Source organism: Penicillium atrosanguineum, assembly GCF_028827265.1.
Source record: "Penicillium atrosanguineum strain IBT 20685 chromosome Unknown utg000003l_segment0_segment0, whole genome shotgun sequence".
Lineage (NCBI taxonomy): Eukaryota > Fungi > Ascomycota > Eurotiomycetes > Eurotiales > Aspergillaceae > Penicillium > Penicillium atrosanguineum.
The window spans coordinates 1,901,701-1,919,097 of record NW_026623135.1 but is presented as its reverse complement, the minus strand read 5'-3'; the positions used below and the strand labels follow the sequence as shown (position 1 = coordinate 1,919,097).

The 17,397-nt window shown below is 52.3% G+C and overlaps 5 protein-coding genes across 5 annotated transcripts; 3 read left to right on the top strand and 2 right to left on the bottom strand.

The window, feature by feature from the left end:
* Positions 1-645: 645 nt before the first annotated feature.
* Positions 646-2,660, top strand: N7443_004140 (putative GABA permease; the record flags this gene model as incomplete). Its single annotated transcript, XM_056884196.1, has 6 exons — positions 646-748; positions 798-943; positions 1,161-1,841; positions 1,900-1,986; positions 2,035-2,425; positions 2,485-2,660. 6 exons carry the CDS (start codon positions 646-648, stop codon positions 2,658-2,660), a joined length of 1,584 nt encoding a protein of 527 aa, XP_056742474.1.
* A 224-nt stretch (positions 2,661-2,884) lies between these two features.
* Positions 2,885-4,054, bottom strand: N7443_004139 (zinc-dependent alcohol dehydrogenase; the record flags this gene model as incomplete). The annotated part of the gene is made up of 3 exons (XM_056884195.1): positions 2,885-2,931; positions 2,987-3,341; positions 3,398-4,054. The coding sequence occupies 3 exons, from the start codon at positions 4,052-4,054 to the stop codon at positions 2,885-2,887; spliced, it is 1,059 nt and encodes a 352-aa protein (XP_056742473.1).
* A 1,221-nt stretch (positions 4,055-5,275) lies between these two features.
* Positions 5,276-6,872, bottom strand: N7443_004138 (uncharacterized protein; the record flags this gene model as incomplete). Its single annotated transcript, XM_056884194.1, has 3 exons — positions 5,276-6,335; positions 6,384-6,513; positions 6,560-6,872. 3 exons carry the CDS (start codon positions 6,870-6,872, stop codon positions 5,276-5,278), a joined length of 1,503 nt encoding a protein of 500 aa, XP_056742472.1.
* Positions 6,873-9,202: 2,330 nt separating this feature from the next.
* ino80 (chromatin-remodeling ATPase INO80) lies at positions 9,203-14,324 on the top strand (the record flags this gene model as incomplete). The annotated part of the gene is made up of 3 exons (XM_056884193.1): positions 9,203-9,778; positions 9,841-14,077; positions 14,131-14,324. The coding sequence occupies 3 exons, from the start codon at positions 9,203-9,205 to the stop codon at positions 14,322-14,324; spliced, it is 5,007 nt and encodes a 1,668-aa protein (XP_056742471.1).
* A 1,069-nt stretch (positions 14,325-15,393) lies between these two features.
* Positions 15,394-17,366, top strand: hemA (5-aminolevulinic acid synthase HemA; the record flags this gene model as incomplete). Its single annotated transcript, XM_056884192.1, has 2 exons — positions 15,394-15,727; positions 15,778-17,366. 2 exons carry the CDS (start codon positions 15,394-15,396, stop codon positions 17,364-17,366), a joined length of 1,923 nt encoding a protein of 640 aa, XP_056742470.1.
* Between the last annotated feature and the right edge of the window lie 31 nt (positions 17,367-17,397).

Sequence of the window (17,397 nt, the reverse complement as noted above, 5' to 3'; positions counted from 1 at the left end):
ACCTAGAACAATAAACCCCTATAATGACGAGCTCTGCGTGGGATTGAACCAAAATAGACTAATTTGGAATGAAAAGCGAGAAAGTATATCCTTCAGTACAGATACGCATCCAGATAAGCCACAATGCCCCCTGCCCAGCCCCATCGCCACATTCGTGTCCCTTATCAGCGGCCTGCCACGCCAACCGGAACCAGCACGCCTATCTCTGACACCGAGTTATGCGGAATCGGTGCCCCGAGCTTTCTATCCACTCCTGGAATTGTCTCTTCCACTCATAACCCAAACTTTGTCGCGTATTCCCCGCTTTCTCTTACATCCACCCTTAGCCTAGGCTTATCGGGTGCCCGTGTTGGAGTCGTTGGAGAGGCGCGCCACATGTTAGATAGTAGGGAGATTGTTATTGGAATGCTAGGTCGAAGGGATGGGGCCTTTTTAAAGGGACGGTCTGTGGCAGAGGTCTGGCTTCTTATCTCCTATTGTGATCGGAACGGAAGTTACAAGGTACCTAGGTACTTGCGTGCTGACTCCAAGCCCGAAAGAGATAGGATTGTCGATGGTCTGACGTCCGTAGCTAAAGCCGCTCCTCCGATCTGAATTTTGATCTCATCTTTTTTTTTCTCCGCCCTTTATACGAGATTTATTATAATGGCAGACGAGATCAAGTCTCCGTCGCTCGATCACAAGATGCCGCAGCGGGCGAGTCTTGGTGAGGTTGTTGATACGCAGACTGGTGATACGGAGTTGCTGGGTAGGCCTGTTACATCGCGAGATTGGGACATTTTCTGATGGGTGAATAGCAACGCTGGGTTACAAGCAGGAATTGCGTCGCCATTACTCGACTATCCAAATCTTCGCCGTTGCATTTAGTATTATGGGACTTTTGCCATCCATTGCGTCGACGCTTTCTTTCTCGATGCCGGCTGGGCCAGTTGGCATGGTTTGGGTGAGTGTTTTTCCTCCCGCTTCAATTAAACGTTGACTAACCGGTTCCCAGGGTACGATATTCCACTAGATTGCACATTGGATACCATATTGACAATACGCTTTAGGATGGTTGGCCGCGAGTATCTTCATCTTCATAGTCAGTCTTGCAATGGTACGTAACCGTCCACTTAACCCTTCATCTATAAGAAATTGACACCTGACTAATTTCAAAACAGGCCGACATGGCCTCAGCAATGCCAACAGCCGGTGGCCTCTACTTCTGGACTCACTACTATGCCGCCGACAAGCTGAAGAACCCGCTAAGCTTCCTAGTCGGCTACAGCAACACGATCGGCCTAATTGGAGGCCTCTGCTCCATCGACTACGGTTTCGCTAACATGCTCCTCTCAATGGTCTCCATTGCGCGCGATGGCAACTGGTCTGCCACAAGACCTGTCATCTACGGCACGTACGTGGCAACTGTCTTCGCACACGGATTCATGGCCATCTTCTTCGCGCGAGTTATGCCTCGTATTCAGTCTATTTGTATCTTCCTGAACATCGGTCTTGTCGTTGCGACTGTGATCGCGTTGCCGATTGGAAAGGCGCACAATGCACCACCGGTTAATTCGGGGTCGTACGTTTTTGGCGGCGCAGAAAATTTGACTACTTGGCCTACTGGGTGGGCGTTTATGTTGGCTTGGTTGAGTCCTATTTGGACTATCGGGGCTTTTGATTCTTGCGTGCATATGAGTGAGGAGGCGACGCATGCTGCGCGGGCTGTGCCATTGGGTATTATTTCGAGTTCTGGGTTGTGTGGTATTTTGGGATTCTTGAGTCTGGCTGTGATTGCTGCATCGATGAGCACGGATATTGAGAGTATCCTGAATTCGAAGTTTGGGCAGCCTATGGCCCAGGTATGTTTTTCTCTTAGTGACTAGTTTTTCTATAATCACAGAGCTAACCACTGTCTAGATCTACTATGATGCTCTTGGCAAGCAGGGTGCCCTCGGTTTCATGGCTGTGGTGGCATCCGTCCAGTTCTTCATGGGACTTAGTATCGTGCGTCTCCATCTCTTTTTCACAATCATCTGTCTAATACAGTTCTAGGTCCTCGCCGCCTCTCGTCAAAGCTGGGCCTTCTCCCGTGACGGCGCCCTCCCCTTCTCCCATTTCTTCCGCAAAGTCAGCCAGCACAGACTGATGCTCTACCAGCCCGTGCGCATGGTCTGCGGTTGTGTAGTTGCAGCCGCAGTCATCGGTCTTCTATCCTTGATCGATAACGCCGCTGCTAACGCATTGTTTTCTCTTGCCGTTGCTGGTAATGATCTTGCGTGGCTGACACCTATTTTCTGCCGCCTGGTATGGGGCAAGGACAAATTCGTCCCTGGTGAATTCTATACTGGAAAGTTCAGCAAGCCGATTGGTTGGATTGCGGTCATCTATATGGTCTTCGCTATTGTGCTATGCATGATTCCTACTGGGGGACCTGATCCTTCACGTAAGTCCAACCTCTATTATGACTTGCTGTGGATGCATTCTTACTGACTGGTCGAATAGCGGAGGATATGAATTACACCGTTGTTATTAACGGCGCTCTTTGGCTCGGTGCGCTTTTGTATTATGCTGTACATGCTAGGAAGACGTTCACGGGCCCTCAGACCACTGTTTCACCGGAAGATGTGGGCAAGAGAATTGAGGTGGAGGGCAAGAGCTCGGAAAAGAGTGGACTTTAGGTTTCCGTACCTTTGCATTACTTTCTCACACGTTGTTATGCCTAGCCTATGTATGATGCAAGTTGAATTGACTGCTACTGCGGGCCGTTTCTATTCACTGTAGCTGAAGGAACATCTCGTTTCTCATAAAGTACTTCGCTGAGCTTCGGTACACGTTGTAGGACTCTTTCCCATCTAGAAAATCCCAGTAAATCATCCAGTCGGGTTGTTAGGTCTGACTAAGTCTACTCGGGGATTTCGAGCACATAGCGGCCGGCAATCTTGTCTTGCTCTATATCCATCGTGTTAGTACTTTTTCAATACCTGGTTGTTCAAAACTATCTTACCCATAAGTTCAAAGACTTCAGGCAACTTCTCCAGCGGGACGGTTTTGAAAGGTGCCTTGATCAGACCGCGAGCAAAGAAGTCCACGGCTTCAACACCATCCTGTCGGTTGCCAACATAGCTACCCTTGATGTTGATCATCTTGACAACGCTGTCGAAGACGGGAGCCTTGAGGAAGGCGTGTGCGGGAAGACCAATGGCGACAATCACACCACGGGGACGTGCGTAGTCCACAGCCTGCTGGAAAGGTTTCTCGGAGGCAGCAAGCAGAATCACAGCGTGAGCGCCCAAGCCCTCAGGGGTAGCGGCCTTTACATCAGCGACAAGATCCTTAGACTTTGTAAAATCGACGAAGGTCTATCAAGTGTCAGTCTCATAGCCAACCAACAGAGCCAAGCAGTGATCGAACATACCTCTGCGCCAAGACTTTCACACATAGAACGCTTCTCATCGCCACCATCGATTGCAATCACGCGCAGCCCCATAGCCTTAGCATACTGCTGAGCCAAAGAGCCAAGCCCACCGCCAGCACCGACAATAGCAACGGTCTGACCAGGGCGCGCGCCCGACTCCTTCAGACCTTTGTAGACAGTAATACCGGCACACAGAATAGGCGCCACGGCGTCAAGTGGAACATCCTTGGGCAGCTTGCTAACATGAGCTGCCTTGCCAATAGCATACTGCTGGAAGGTGCCATCAACCGTGTGACCTGAAAGCTGCTGACCAGCACAGAGGGGCTCATCACCAGTCTTGCAGAACTCACAGGCCAGGCACGAGCCATTGAGCCACTTGATACCTGCATGATCGCCGATCTCAATTCCGCGGGCCATTTCGCCCTTGGCGACGACTACACCGGCGCCCTCGTGGCCACCTACTAGGGGCATCTTGAGGGGAATGGGCCAGTCGCCCTTCATTGCATGGAGGTCGGTGTGGCAGACGCCAGTGTAGCGGATTTTCACGAGGACTTCATCTGGGCCTGGCTTTGGGACGGGAATTTGCTTGTAGACTGGGGGGCCGCCTTTCTTTTCGACGACTTGGGCCCACTGCTTCTCGGGAATGCTGGGCGCCATGTTGATTGATGGATGTAAATGTGTAGATGTATGGACGTGTGTACGTGTAGACGTATGTATGTGTAGACGAGTGAATGTGTAGATTTTAAAAGGTTGAGGTATGCGGTAAAAGTGGTGAGAGGGAGAGAAGAAAGGAAAGCAGGAAAGTGCAGGGGGTATAAGTGAGTGAAGTGCCAGCTACAAAGAGCGAGTTACGATCGCTTGGCTATGTGGCACCATCATCCTCCACGCCGGACTGGGAGATTCTGCGCAAATAACAGGCTCATCACCTGTCATCGTCCGGTTTTCCCCTTGGCCCATTGCGTTGTCCAGTTCTATGGCCCGATCTGTTCTCTGGTCTTGTCTTGCCCGATTCGAAGCTTTCATATCTGACGGCATTCCAATACATCTGATCGCCAACGGCAGTTGACGCCATGACTGCAGGCTTCTCTACACACAGTAGCGCAGCGCGAAACAAGGCTTCAACCCGCCGCTCAGCCGAACAGGGGAGCTCGGAGAGGGGTAAACCTGGAACAGCAATTGGATACGCCTATCACATCTCCAGCTCCAATCTGAAATCGAGTTTCCCCTCGAAGCTGCAACCATGATGGGGAATAAAGAGTGAACGACGTCACTACGGGATCCGTCGGGATTCGCCCGTGCGGGACTTCGAGGCGAACATCATACGATTGTTGACCCAATCGCCTGGGGTGCATCGCGAGAACATGTTCCTCTCTGGAGAATTGAGGCTCTGATTCAGGGTCCATGATCTGAATGTCTCCAGGACCGAGCTATGAGCTACCTTGGGGGAATCGCAATTCTACATGAACGTTGGGTTCTCGGCCCCACACCGGCATGTACCCTTTCCGTTGGGCTTCCGCCGATCATCCGGGTGAGTCTGCCATCAACGCTGGTGGCATTCATCGGGGTATTCCCGAGCTTCGTGGGGTGTTCTCAAAGTGGCATTTTGCAGCCATAAGGGGCTATCTAGATTTTAAAAGATGTCATGTATACGAGGATCCTCCAGGTTCCAGTTTCACCCCCTGCTCGATAGCCTAGAGTTGAGGCGTGGGGATTTGCAGGAAGGATCTCACAGACACGTACTACCACACAGCAGAGGAAGAAAGAGGGCACATCGGGTGGAACTACTGGCAAGGGTCGAAAGCTGTTGATCGTGAGGCACGGGGTTCTCCGTCGACACATTCAATGATCTTCTAGCCATCCGATACCTCGCTCAATGCATCAAAGGGAATACCCAAAGTTCTCATTTACCATATCCGTCTGATCCTTGAATCCCAACTCCCGAGCAGCCATCGTAGTAACAACTCCAAACTCACGATCCCGCCTTCTATTCTCCCGAACAAGGTAAAGCCTCAAAACAAGCGCCCCACAGATCGTGACTGAGGCATTCCCAATGATGGCGTAGAAACACGTCGGGTAATGTTGCCCAACCTTCCCCTTTTTGATCGTCAATGGGGAGATCCCATTGCTGAGCCCGTAAGCACACCACAGGATACCGAACATGAACATCTTCTTCGTGTGCCCGGCAACGCTCGCACCGACCAATGCAAGAATCATCATATACCCGCCAGCCATCCAGCCGCACATGATGAAACCGAAAATGACATCGCCTCGCTGTGTGCTCCAGTCGAGTCTCGACACTAGACATGCTCTGAGGATTACCGGGATCTCACAGGCCATCACAATCCAAAGGCGGGCGTTTTTGAACATCGCGCCTAGTATTCCTGCTGTAATGCAATTGAACAAAACGCCGCCCCAAACTGCCCCATTCAGAAGAACGGAATCAAAGTGCGAAAACTCAAAACTATTGATAATAATACTTCCAAATCCAGTAAGCGCCCCATTCGTAAAATGCAAACAGAACACAGTCGCAAATAGGATCCATGTTGTCGGATCACGAACCAGTTCTCGAATCTGATAACTCTTGAACTGCTTATTCTCAATGCCCGTTTGCTCCACTCGCATCCTTTCAACAGCAAGAACCCGCCCTTCTGGTTTAAGAAAGCTCGCCGTGGCTGGGTTTTGCGGTAGAAGAATGACCAGAATAATGCCCCAGACGACGGTGATAGCGCCCAGAATAAGATATTGATACCGCCATAGGTGAAGCTTGCCGTAGATATGACCGATTCCGAATAGCATGAGAGAGCCTAGGAGGTTTGCGAGTCCGATTGATGTGTACCATAGGCTATAGCGGAGTGGTTGCTCGGCGCGCGTCCAGAACATGGTTATCATTATTGAGAAACCGGGTCCTACAGCACATTCAACCATTCCGAGGAAAAATCTGTACTTCATGGGAAGGCGCTTTCTTAATTGGACATGGGAATCTTACCGCTGGGCCAAGAGGCCACTGTAATTCTTCACTGCCGCTCCTAGGAGGGTAATAGCTCCCCATATGACTGCTGTGCTTGCGAGGTATTTACCTATCGGCAGTTTCTGGGCCATCCATGCGGTGGGGATTACTGGTACCGTTAGCTGATATATTCAAATCTTCAGCGGTGTTCATACATCCCACTAGCCAGCCCCAATAGAAGATGAGGGTAGCATTTGAATATCTTTGTAAGTTTTGGGTTGGCTCCGAGGCTGAAGTCGAGTATTTGAACGTGTATAGGTGGAGGTCCTCAAGAATGCCAATTTGAGATACGCTGTTTAACATCACCTTGTCGATGCATTGGAGTAGGAAGGTCAAGATGAGAAGTGGCATCAAATAGAAGTCCATTTTCCGACGAACGCGTGCGATGTCTTCCACTGTTATTTCGCGATCTGGGCTCGCATCCTCGGCTCTGGTTTTAAAATAAGTTGAATCACTCTGGGATTTCATCTTGAACAGAAGCTACGTCGTAAGGTTGTATAAACTAACGGACGGAGGGCGAGATCAAATACTTATTGATGAGACGCTCATGTAACAATATTAAGTTCACCGCTCCTTTATCACCATCTGGGAAACCGTCTTCGCTCGGACAGACTGTGCTATTGCAGTTTGATGCCCACTAGCTGTTGCAGTCTTTGTGTATGGGGACGTGAGACAGTGTGCTACGCTCTGTTTTGGGAAATTCTGCAGCATGAGTACCGATCGTGAGCCCTGTTTTCCTACTTCTCCATGCATGATGATCGGAAGAAGATGTTTTCATTGGTTTATTTAATCTGCGATGCAAGAATGCGGACCGTTCGGCCAATTATGTAGTCTGTTGTGCAGATCTTTGACTTTTCGCGCGTCCACTCCGGGGGCTGCTTCTGATATTCGTCGTTTCTTTCATAGCTCGGATGTCTTATACTGGATAGGAATGTTCTCAACCAACCGTATCTAAATCAGATCTTGCTTTCTAAGGTTTGTTCTAAGGACCTTCAGAGGTAATAGATCTGCGCCGCTTCTGTGGACGGAGACTCTGAGCGACAATTTAAACATCTCTAGTGACAACCGACACTCGATATCTTGTGAGATTTCTAGCATGGGAATAAGGAGGGCTATCGATTGGATGATACATAGACATACGATTGTTGGCTTGTATGCACCTTCAAAACATCCTGGCAGCCCGCAATATAGATAGATCCAAGGTCACTACGACGCTACCTGAAATAAAGCAAAGACTTCCATGAGAGTTGTACTGAGCTTAGTATTTATTAAATGAGAATCAAGGTACTCAAAGTCGAATGTTAGCAACTGCTTGGTCGGTGCATGTATCCCGAAATCGATATTATGTCCACAGCTGGAGTGGAGTACGTCATCGTATCGGTCCCCACACCTTGAGACTCCTAGGACGGACTAGACTAGGGAGTACGGACTAGGGAAAACTTGAGACGGCCTTTGACTATCGTGCATTGTATTTGTTTCATCTCGTTCATGAGATTATTCTTGGCTAAACCTAGAAAAAGACGAAGATTGGTCGAGGAAAGGAATGCTTGCCCACGGCAAATATGTCCGTAGGAATCTATTATTGATTAATGTGTCTCTCGACATTAATCCGAGCTGGTCGATAGCCGAAGTTTGAGGAGAATTCCAGCAGATTTGTGCTAGGGAGAAGTCAAGGTGGCTTCCAGGAGACCAGTCATTTCATGGATCCGTCTTGGCAGCCCCCGGCGTACTGCATGACCTGATCATTCTGCGACTAGTGGCATCAGTAAGATGGTGCTAACTCTCGTTGAGTTTGCTGCTTCATTATCTATCGAGTTATCCCCTAGAGACATAAGGAGCAAAAAAAAGAAGTTGAAGTTGGTAAAGAAGCTGCGTGCCGCGAAGTCAAATCAACCGGGATCGGCCGCGACGAAATCTTCGGATGAGCAGGAAGTCAGCCGGCAATCGGACCCAGAAGAGCCTGGCAGTGGCAGAAATAGCAGAACATATTCCCAGTGACTATGACTGTCAAGATCCAGCATGAGCCCGATTTGTAGCCGGTAAACACCTGAGACCATATATAGGGTCGCGTCCAGTACACGAGTGTTTGTATGCGCCTGGCCTTGCACAGCACAGGATAGGACTACGCCATCACGGAGTCTTTCAACAAAGACAAAACTCGACTAAGACTTTGCAAAGAAAGGATCGGATGATTTCAATCGACAAACACGAGTAAAGACGGAATCCGACGGAAATAGGACCGAGGTGTACAGGGCAGGACCTCGACGCCATCGACGGAGCAGGTCAAGCAAAAGGAAGGGAAACGGCCAGATCCTACTCTACTCCCCTTTCTTCAGTCACGACTGCCCCCCTCAATCTCACCACACCATTCCCACCTTTTACCCTTTACCCTTTACACTTACTCTTCCTCAACTCGGACCTGAACACTCATCCGGGTCACCTCCCTGCATCCTCGCCTAGCCCCAGCGCATTCTCTGCTTGGGTCTCCGCGGCCACAAAGATCCTCCTTCCTGCATCTTCCCACCACAAACGAATCCATCCTCCCACCAGGTATGATCATCATCCCTACTTTCTCTTCTTTTTCCTCACATCGCTCCCCCGTGTCTCTTGCGATTCTATCCATCTAAACTACCTCGCTGACGTCGCGTCCACGCTTAGATCTCCGAACCCCCCTTGACACCTCTCCATGGGCTTCGTCCTCGGTCTGTGACCTGGATCCCTTCCAATTCATTCCGCTCCATCTCTTTCAGAGCATTTAGCCCCTGTCGCGCGCACCCGGCGCCGGGGACACGGCCATCATGACGGGCGCTCCGCCATACAACGCCCAGTCCCCGACTCAGCAGCATCGGTTCCCTGCCTACGAGTCCCCAAACAAGAACCGCCCGTTCTATTCCAACAATGAGCAACCGGCTGCGCAACAGCAGCAACCGCAGCAACAGCAGCAACCGCAGCAACAGCAGCAACCGTACCCACCACAGACACCCCCGGCCTTCGGTCCCCCCTCCGTGGCGCGCAGTCCTCGCTTTTCGCACGCGTCTTCGCCAATGCCTTCATCGCTCCCTCCATCCTTGAACGGCGCGGCGCCGCCACCTCACCAGCCCCACGGAGAGACATCGCAATACCAGGGCCATTCCGCGGCTGGTACTCCTCAGCTTGCGCTGCCGCGTCCCTTCTCTAGCTCTGTGCACCCAGGCAACGGTACTTCGCCCTATGGTCCCTCAACACCGCATAGCCATCCAACCAGCCGCCTAGATGGCCATTCACAATCTCCCACCAGGGATACCGAGTCGCCATACCACGTTAGAGGTAATGGAGCTGGATACGGACCGCCAATGCATCGGGAGTCTAGGCCAGCGTCCCCACCTCGGGAATCTGTACGTCCATACTTTCTTTGTTCCCACTGAATTAGCTTTCTCTAATCCTTGTTTCATCCTAGAAGCCTGCTCGAGCTGCCGATCCTATGTCCTTCGCCAGCATTCTATCCGGACCATCGGATGAACATCCTGCGAAAAAGACATCTCCTCCACCTTCATCGATAGCAACGCCTTCGGCACACACACCTTCGCACTTTGATCAACGGAGAGAGCCAGGGCCATTGCCGGGAACCTTCTATCCCAAATCGGAGAAGGGCCCGACTATAGACAATCATCACTTGGGACCTTCCAAGGGCCCATTCGCTCCCAATGGAACTTCACGACCAGGATCGGACCAGCCGGCTATCATTCCGCGTCCACCACTGCGAAAGCCTCTTCCGCCTGGCGTTGACGCTGAGCAGGTGCATCGTGCTTTGGTAGAGATTGACAATGCTGAGAAGAGTGACGTTGAAGGTCCCGGCTTCGATGGGGAGCTAGACCTTTATCGAGAGAAAGGCAGCAAGCGTTCTATCGAGAGTAGCCACGTTGAACAAGCTCGGCGAAAGCGACGTCGCAACGCCTTCCTGCTCGACCTCGCTCGGTCGTTCGAGAAGCAGGCCATTATTGGGACAGAGCGTTTCCGCTCGCTCAACGAGGGGTCCGTCATCGCTGAAGTTCAGCAGAAAGAAATTCAGGATGAAAAGGAACGCAAGAAGGACATGCAGCGAAAGCGTCGCCGTGAAAACACCGTGCGTTTAGAAATGCAGAAGAAAGTGGAGGCTGAGCGCAAGGCTGGCCAGACTGAGGACTCAATAGAGAGGGAGAAGTTCCTTCGCGAAGCCGAACGGGCTCACAAGAAGATCAAGTCCACCAAACGTGCTTTGGAAGGTGGAAACGCCCAGGAGGAGCTCGGCGAGGTCACTCCGTTGCCTCCGAACTACGAAGGCGGCACCACTAGCTCATTTCATATTGGTCGTTCGTCTCCCTCGCGCCGCAGATCTGGACGTGGCGGTCCTGTTACCCGACCCAAGAAGTCCAGGGAACAGAAGCAGGCCGAGAAGGATGCTGCTGAAGCGGCTTGGAACGCCGGATTGGATGACGAATATTATACACCTCTCGACGCCCGCTATTCCAAGGAGGGCACCCCCGTTCCACTGCACTACGATAGCAAGGGCTACAACCAAATCTACGAGCAAATTTGGCGTGATATTGCTCGCAAGGACATCCCCAAGGTCTATCGCATCAAGACCACATCGCTTTCCACCCGTCAAGAGAATTTGCGCAAGACAGCCCAGTTAGCCAGCAAGCAGTCTCGCAAGTGGCAGGAGCGGACCAACAAAAGCACTAAGGATACGCAGGCCCGTGCCAAGCGTACTATGCGTGAGATGATGTCCTTCTGGAAGCGCAACGAGCGCGAGGAGCGTGACTTGCGCCGCCTGGCAGAAAAGCAGGAACTCGAGTCGGCGAAGAAGGCTGAAGCAGAGCGCGAATCAAACCGACAGAAGCGCAAGCTTAATTTCCTTATCTCCCAAACTGAGTTGTACTCTCACTTCATCGGTCGGAAGGTCAAGACTGCTGAAGCTGAAGCTGGAGACGGCGTCACTGCTGCCGCTGGGGCTGAAGCCCACCACCCAAATATCCCCAATGCCGACCCGAATGTCAAGCCAACCAACTTCGAGGATCTCGATTTCGATGCCGACGACGAGACTGCTTTACAGCAGGCTGCTATGGCAAATGCACAGAACGCTGTACAGCAAGCCCAGGACCGTGCCCGTGCCTTCAACCAGGAGCAGGGTGGCGACAATATGGCAGCCTTTGATGAAGGCGAGATGAACTTCCAGAACCCAACCAGTCTTGGAGACATTGAAATCTCCCAGCCGAGCATGTTGACTGCCAAATTGAAGGAGTACCAGCTGAAGGGTCTCAACTGGCTTGTCAACCTATACGAGCAGGGCATCAACGGTATTTTGGCAGACGAGATGGGTCTTGGTAAGACCATCCAGTCTATCTCTGTCATGGCATATCTGGCCGAGTTCCACAACATCTGGGGTCCGTTCTTGGTCATCGCGCCGGCGTCTACTCTGCACAACTGGCAGCAGGAGGTTGCCAAATTTGTTCCGGATCTCAAGGTTCTGCCATACTGGGGTAATGCAAAGGACCGTAAGATTCTTCGCAAGTTCTGGGATCGAAAACATATCACCTATAACCGCGAATCCGAGTTCCACGTGCTCGTGACTTCATACCAGCTCGTTGTGCTTGATGCGCAATACTTCCAGAAGGTCAAGTGGCAGTATATGATCCTTGACGAGGCGCAAGCTATCAAATCATCTCAAAGTTCTCGATGGAAGAATTTGCTAAACTTCTCCTGCCGTAACCGGCTGTTGTTGACTGGTACTCCTATTCAAAACAACATGCAAGAGCTGTGGGCCTTGTTGCATTTCATTATGCCTACCTTGTTCGATTCTCACGACGAGTTCAGCGAATGGTTCTCTAAGGACATTGAATCCCATGCTCAGAGTAACACGAAGCTGAACGAAGATCAGCTCAAGCGTCTCCATATGATCTTGAAGCCCTTCATGCTTCGTCGTGTCAAGAAGAATGTGCAGCAGGAACTTGGCGATAAGGTCGAGAAGGACCTCTTCTGTGACCTGACTTATCGCCAGCGTGCCATTTACGCCAATCTTCGGAACCGTGTCAGCATTATTGACATTCTTGAGAAGGCGGCTGTGGGTGACGATAGCGATACCACGACCCTGATGAACTTGGTAATGCAGTTCCGTAAGGTCTGTAATCACCCCGATCTTTTTGAGCGTGCAGAGACCAAATCCCCATTCTCTGCTGCAAGCTTTGCCGAATGCGCCTCCTTTGTACGTGAAGGCTACTTTGTCGACGTCCGTTATTCGACCAAAAACCTCATCGAATATGAACTGCCGCGTCTTCTCTGCAGCTCAGCGGCTCGCGTCGATATGCCCGGCCCCGATAACGACCGTGCCGGTTTCCGAAACAGGTACCTCTCACACATGATGAGCATCTGGACACCGGAGAACATTCAGAAAAGTGCCCGCGAGAACGGTGCCTTCTCCTTCTTGCGATTTGTCGACGCGTCTGCCGGAGAAGCCAGTGAACTGTCCCGCCTTGGACCTTACGAGCGTGCAGCTCGCCAGAGTGGCCAGTTAAATCGCCTTCTCGGTCTCAATGTCATCTACGATGATGAGAATGCGGATTCCAATTCAGTGTTGCCACATTCCATGCTAAACATCGTGGACCGCAATGATCGACAGGCTCTTCGTGATATCACCACCGAGGGTCATATGCGTAACTTGATGAACGTTTCACGCTCGGCATTCGAGGATCAAGGCCTCAATCTCATCGAGCCTTGCTCCGTCAACGCTGCCTCGGCGCCACCAATCACGCTCTCTTGCTCTGGTCAAGAGGCAATTCGAGAAGCCCAGAAGACCATGTTCAACCCAAGCTTGCGCCAGGCACTCTATAACATTACGTCTAGACAGCTCGAGGAGCAGATTCTCCTAAACAAGCTCGACCCTGCACCTTACTCCAAGCCGCCGATGCTCCCCGCGCCTATCTCTCAGAAAGCCCGCTATACCAACATCGAAGTTCCGTCTATGCGACGCTTCGTCACAGATTCTGGAAAATTAGCCAAGCTGGACCAGCTGCTTCGAGAGCTCAAGCCCGGTGGACATCGTGTTCTGTTATACTTCCAGATGACACGTATGATCAACCTGATGGAAGAGTACCTGACGTACCGAAACTACAAGTACTGCCGTTTAGACGGAAGCACCAAGCTCGAGGATCGTCGCGACACGGTCGCAGACTTCCAGTCGAACCCTGAAATATTCGTGTTCCTGCTGTCCACTCGTGCTGGTGGTCTCGGTATCAACTTGACAGCTGCCGACACTGTCATCTTCTACGATTCTGATTGGAACCCCACCATCGATTCACAGGCCATGGATCGTGCCCATCGTCTTGGCCAGACCAGACAGGTCACAGTCTACCGTCTCATCACCCGCGGTACAATCGAAGAGCGTATCCGGAAGCGTGCCCTGCAGAAGGAAGAGGTGCAGCGCGTCGTCATCACCGGTGGTGCGGCTGGCGGAGTCGACTTCAACACCCGCGCCCGCGAGAACCGCACCAAGGACATTGCCATGTGGCTTGCCGACGATGACGAAGCCGAGCTGCTCGAGAAAAAGGAGAAGGAGGCGCTCGAGCGCGGCGAGACTCTTGGAGCTCCAAAGGGCGGCAAGAAGGCTGCTGCTCAAAAGCGGAAGCGGGATCTCACCCTGGACGACATGTACCACGAAGGTAAGCACACTCTATCCAATTCTCATCCGACCTATTTACTAACTCTCCTCAAGGCGAGGGCAACTTTGACGACCAGAGTGCCAAGCAGTCAGGCGCCGCAACACCACTGTCAGAGAACGTGGACACCCCACCAGTGCCCGCTGCCAAACGAGGCCGAGGCCGTGGTCCGGGCAAAGGCACCTCCAAGCGCGCAAAGACCACCAATGAGCGTCTGCGCCTAATTGACGGTGACGGCGGGCTAGATTAACTAGGATGTATTTGAATAGTGCAAGAGCAAATGGGTGGCGGCGTTTCTGAGTGTGGTCTTTCGTTCAACAAGTTTTTTTCCATGGTCTACAATGTTCTGTCTTCCTTTTCCCTTTTCTCTTTTCTTTGTTCTCATTTGGCGGACTCCATCGCTTCGCTGTGTATTACCATACAACCTTGTGTTCAATTCTTTTCCCATTTGGGTGCGAAAGTGTTTTCTTTTTTCTTTTTTTTTTTTTTTGATATAATTGTTGGAAGAATGGGACAGGATTTCAACTGTCTTCTGCATGAAGACTTTTTCTGGCGAGGGGAAGAAAATAAGTGTTTCTCTGATAGATGCGAAAAAACTTTGATTTGGAATTTTGATTTTTAGTTCCCTCTTTCCTTGAGCACTTTAGTGTTGGCTACAGATCTGTGGGTAGCAGATCGATTCAATATTAGTTTAGATCTGGATGCAGATGCCCCGGTGTATCTGCTTTGAATGCTCAATGTAGCTCCACCATCTCTATATACTCCCGAGGTAACTACAAGTATGTACGATTACCCTCGAAACCACCACAGGCCTTTTTTTAATAAATCTGTGAGCTCGGAGGAAGTAGTAGGTAGATCACTGTGAAGTAGAGACGCTTCCTATGTAGTAAATTAATGAGACGAGACCTGCGCGATTTGAAGAATCCCGAGTGGCGGTTTCTGCACTGAGATGCCCCGTCGTAGCCGGGTGGCACCAGCGGCCGGCGTCTGCGTTGAACGGGGAGCACTCCCTGTAAATGGAGATTTGGCCCGCCCCCACACAAATCAGAATCCGATGGAACTTTACTCCCAAAGTTCAGCCACCAATCTCGTGTTCGTTTAGTTTACCTCGGGATTTGAGGGTCCCCTCAAACCCTAATACGGCAGGATCTTCCGATGGAGTGGCCGGAACCAATTGAAGCCCGGAATTAATCAGCGATGGGCTGACTCAGTCGACCCCCCGCCCAGACCGATTTTCACGGGAGAGCCCATGTTATAATTTCCTTCTCTATTATCCCTTCGCCTTGAAATTGTGTTGTTCTGATTCAGTTCGATTCATCATGGAGGCAATGCTCCAACAGTCCCGGGCCATGTGCCCCTTCCTCAAGCGCACCTCGCCCACTACTCTGCGCACCCTCTCCACCGCTACTCGTCCCAGCACCAGCGGCGGTACCATGTCCAACCTTCAGGTTTTGGCCCGCCGCTGCCCTGTCATGAGCAAGGCTCTTGCCGTGCAGAGTGCCCGCATGAGCGGCACCAAGCGCTTCACCTCGTGCGCCGCCGGTGTCCCCAGCATCAAGCCCTACAAGGCCCCGACTGGTCACCGTGCGCTGCACACGACCGGCGGCCACCCGGCCAGTGTCACCCCCGAGTCCTACGAGAAGAACGAGCAGGGTAAGAACTATTCCTGTACATTTCTATAAATTATACTAAGTAGCCCCTAGTCCGCCCTACCATTCCTCGCTCGATCCGTTCCGCCCACGCCACCGATGCCGCGGTCCGCGGTCCCCGCCCCGAGGCCCCGAGCAGCAAGCATTTCGACTACAATGGCTTCTATAACACCGAGCTGGAGAAGAAGCACAAGGACAAGTCGTACCGTTACTTCAATAACATCAACCGACTGGCTAAGGAATTCCCTCGCGCCCACACCGCATCTGCGGAGGAGCGTGTGACCGTTTGGTGCTCCAACGATTACCTGGGCATGGGCCGCAATCCCCATGTCCTGGAGTCTATGCACCGTACTCTGGATACCTACGGTGCCGGTGCTGGCGGTACCCGTAACATCTCGGGTCACAACCAGCATGCCGTCGCCTTGGAGGATACACTTGCTAAGTTGCACGGAAAGGAGTCTGCGCTGGTCTTCAGCTCGTGCTTCGTGGCTAATGACGCTACCCTCGCTACCCTCGGCAGCAAGATGCCTGACTGCGTGATCCTCTCCGACAGTCTGAACCACGCATCTATGATCCAGGGTATCCGTCACTCCGGTGCGAAGAAGATGGTTTTCAAGCACAATGACCTGCAAGACTTGGAAGCCAAGCTCGCTGCCTTGCCAGCTCACGTGCCCAAGATCATTGCATTTGAGTCCGTTTACAGCATGTGTGGCTCCATTGCTCCGATAGAGAAGATCTGTGATCTTGCTGATAAGTACGGCGCCATCACTTTCTTGGATGAAGTGCACGCCGTCGGCATGTACGGACCTCACGGAGCCGGTGTCGCCGAGCATCTCGACTACGACACCTATGCTTCCCAGGACACCGCCTCGCCCCAGAGCACCGAGGGAACTGTCATGGATCGCATTGATATCATCACTGGTACCCTGGGCAAGGCCTACGGCTGTGTCGGCGGCTACATTGCCGGTTCTTCGACTCTGGTCGACACCATCCGCTCGCTGGCTCCGGGCTTCATCTTCACCACTTCCCTTCCCCCTGCCACCATGGCCGGTGCCGACACCGCTATCCAGTACCAGGCGCAGCAGCCCCGTGACCGTGTCCTGCAGCAGCTGCACACTCGCGCCGTCAAGTCCTCCCTGAAGGAGCTTGACATCCCCGTTATCCCCAACCCCTCCCACATCATCCCTCTCCTCGTCGGGGACGCCGAGCTTGCTAAGCGCGCCTCCGACAAGCTCCTCGAGGAACACGGTATCTACGTGCAGGCCATCAACTACCCCACCGTTCCCCGCGGTGAAGAGCGCCTCCGCATCACCCCAACCCCAGGCCACGTCAAGCCTCTGCGCGACCACCTTGTCCAAGCCGTTCAATCTGTTTGGAACGACCTAGGCATCAAGCGCGCCTCCGACTGGAAAGCTCTCGGCGGATTCGTCGGCGTCGGCGTCGAAGGCGCCGAGGAAGCCAACCAACCCATCTGGGAAAACTCCCAGCTTAACCTTCCGACCGCCGAGTCCCTCGAGGCCTCTATCGCTCGCGAGCTCAGCGCCGAAGCCACCCAGACCGCACCGCAGTTGAAGACCGGCACGCCCGTCGGCACTCGCGCGCACTCCGCTATCGGCGCCGCTCCCGTCGGAGTGGCCGTCTAGATTTGTTTGTGTTTGTTGGTCCTTGGGTACT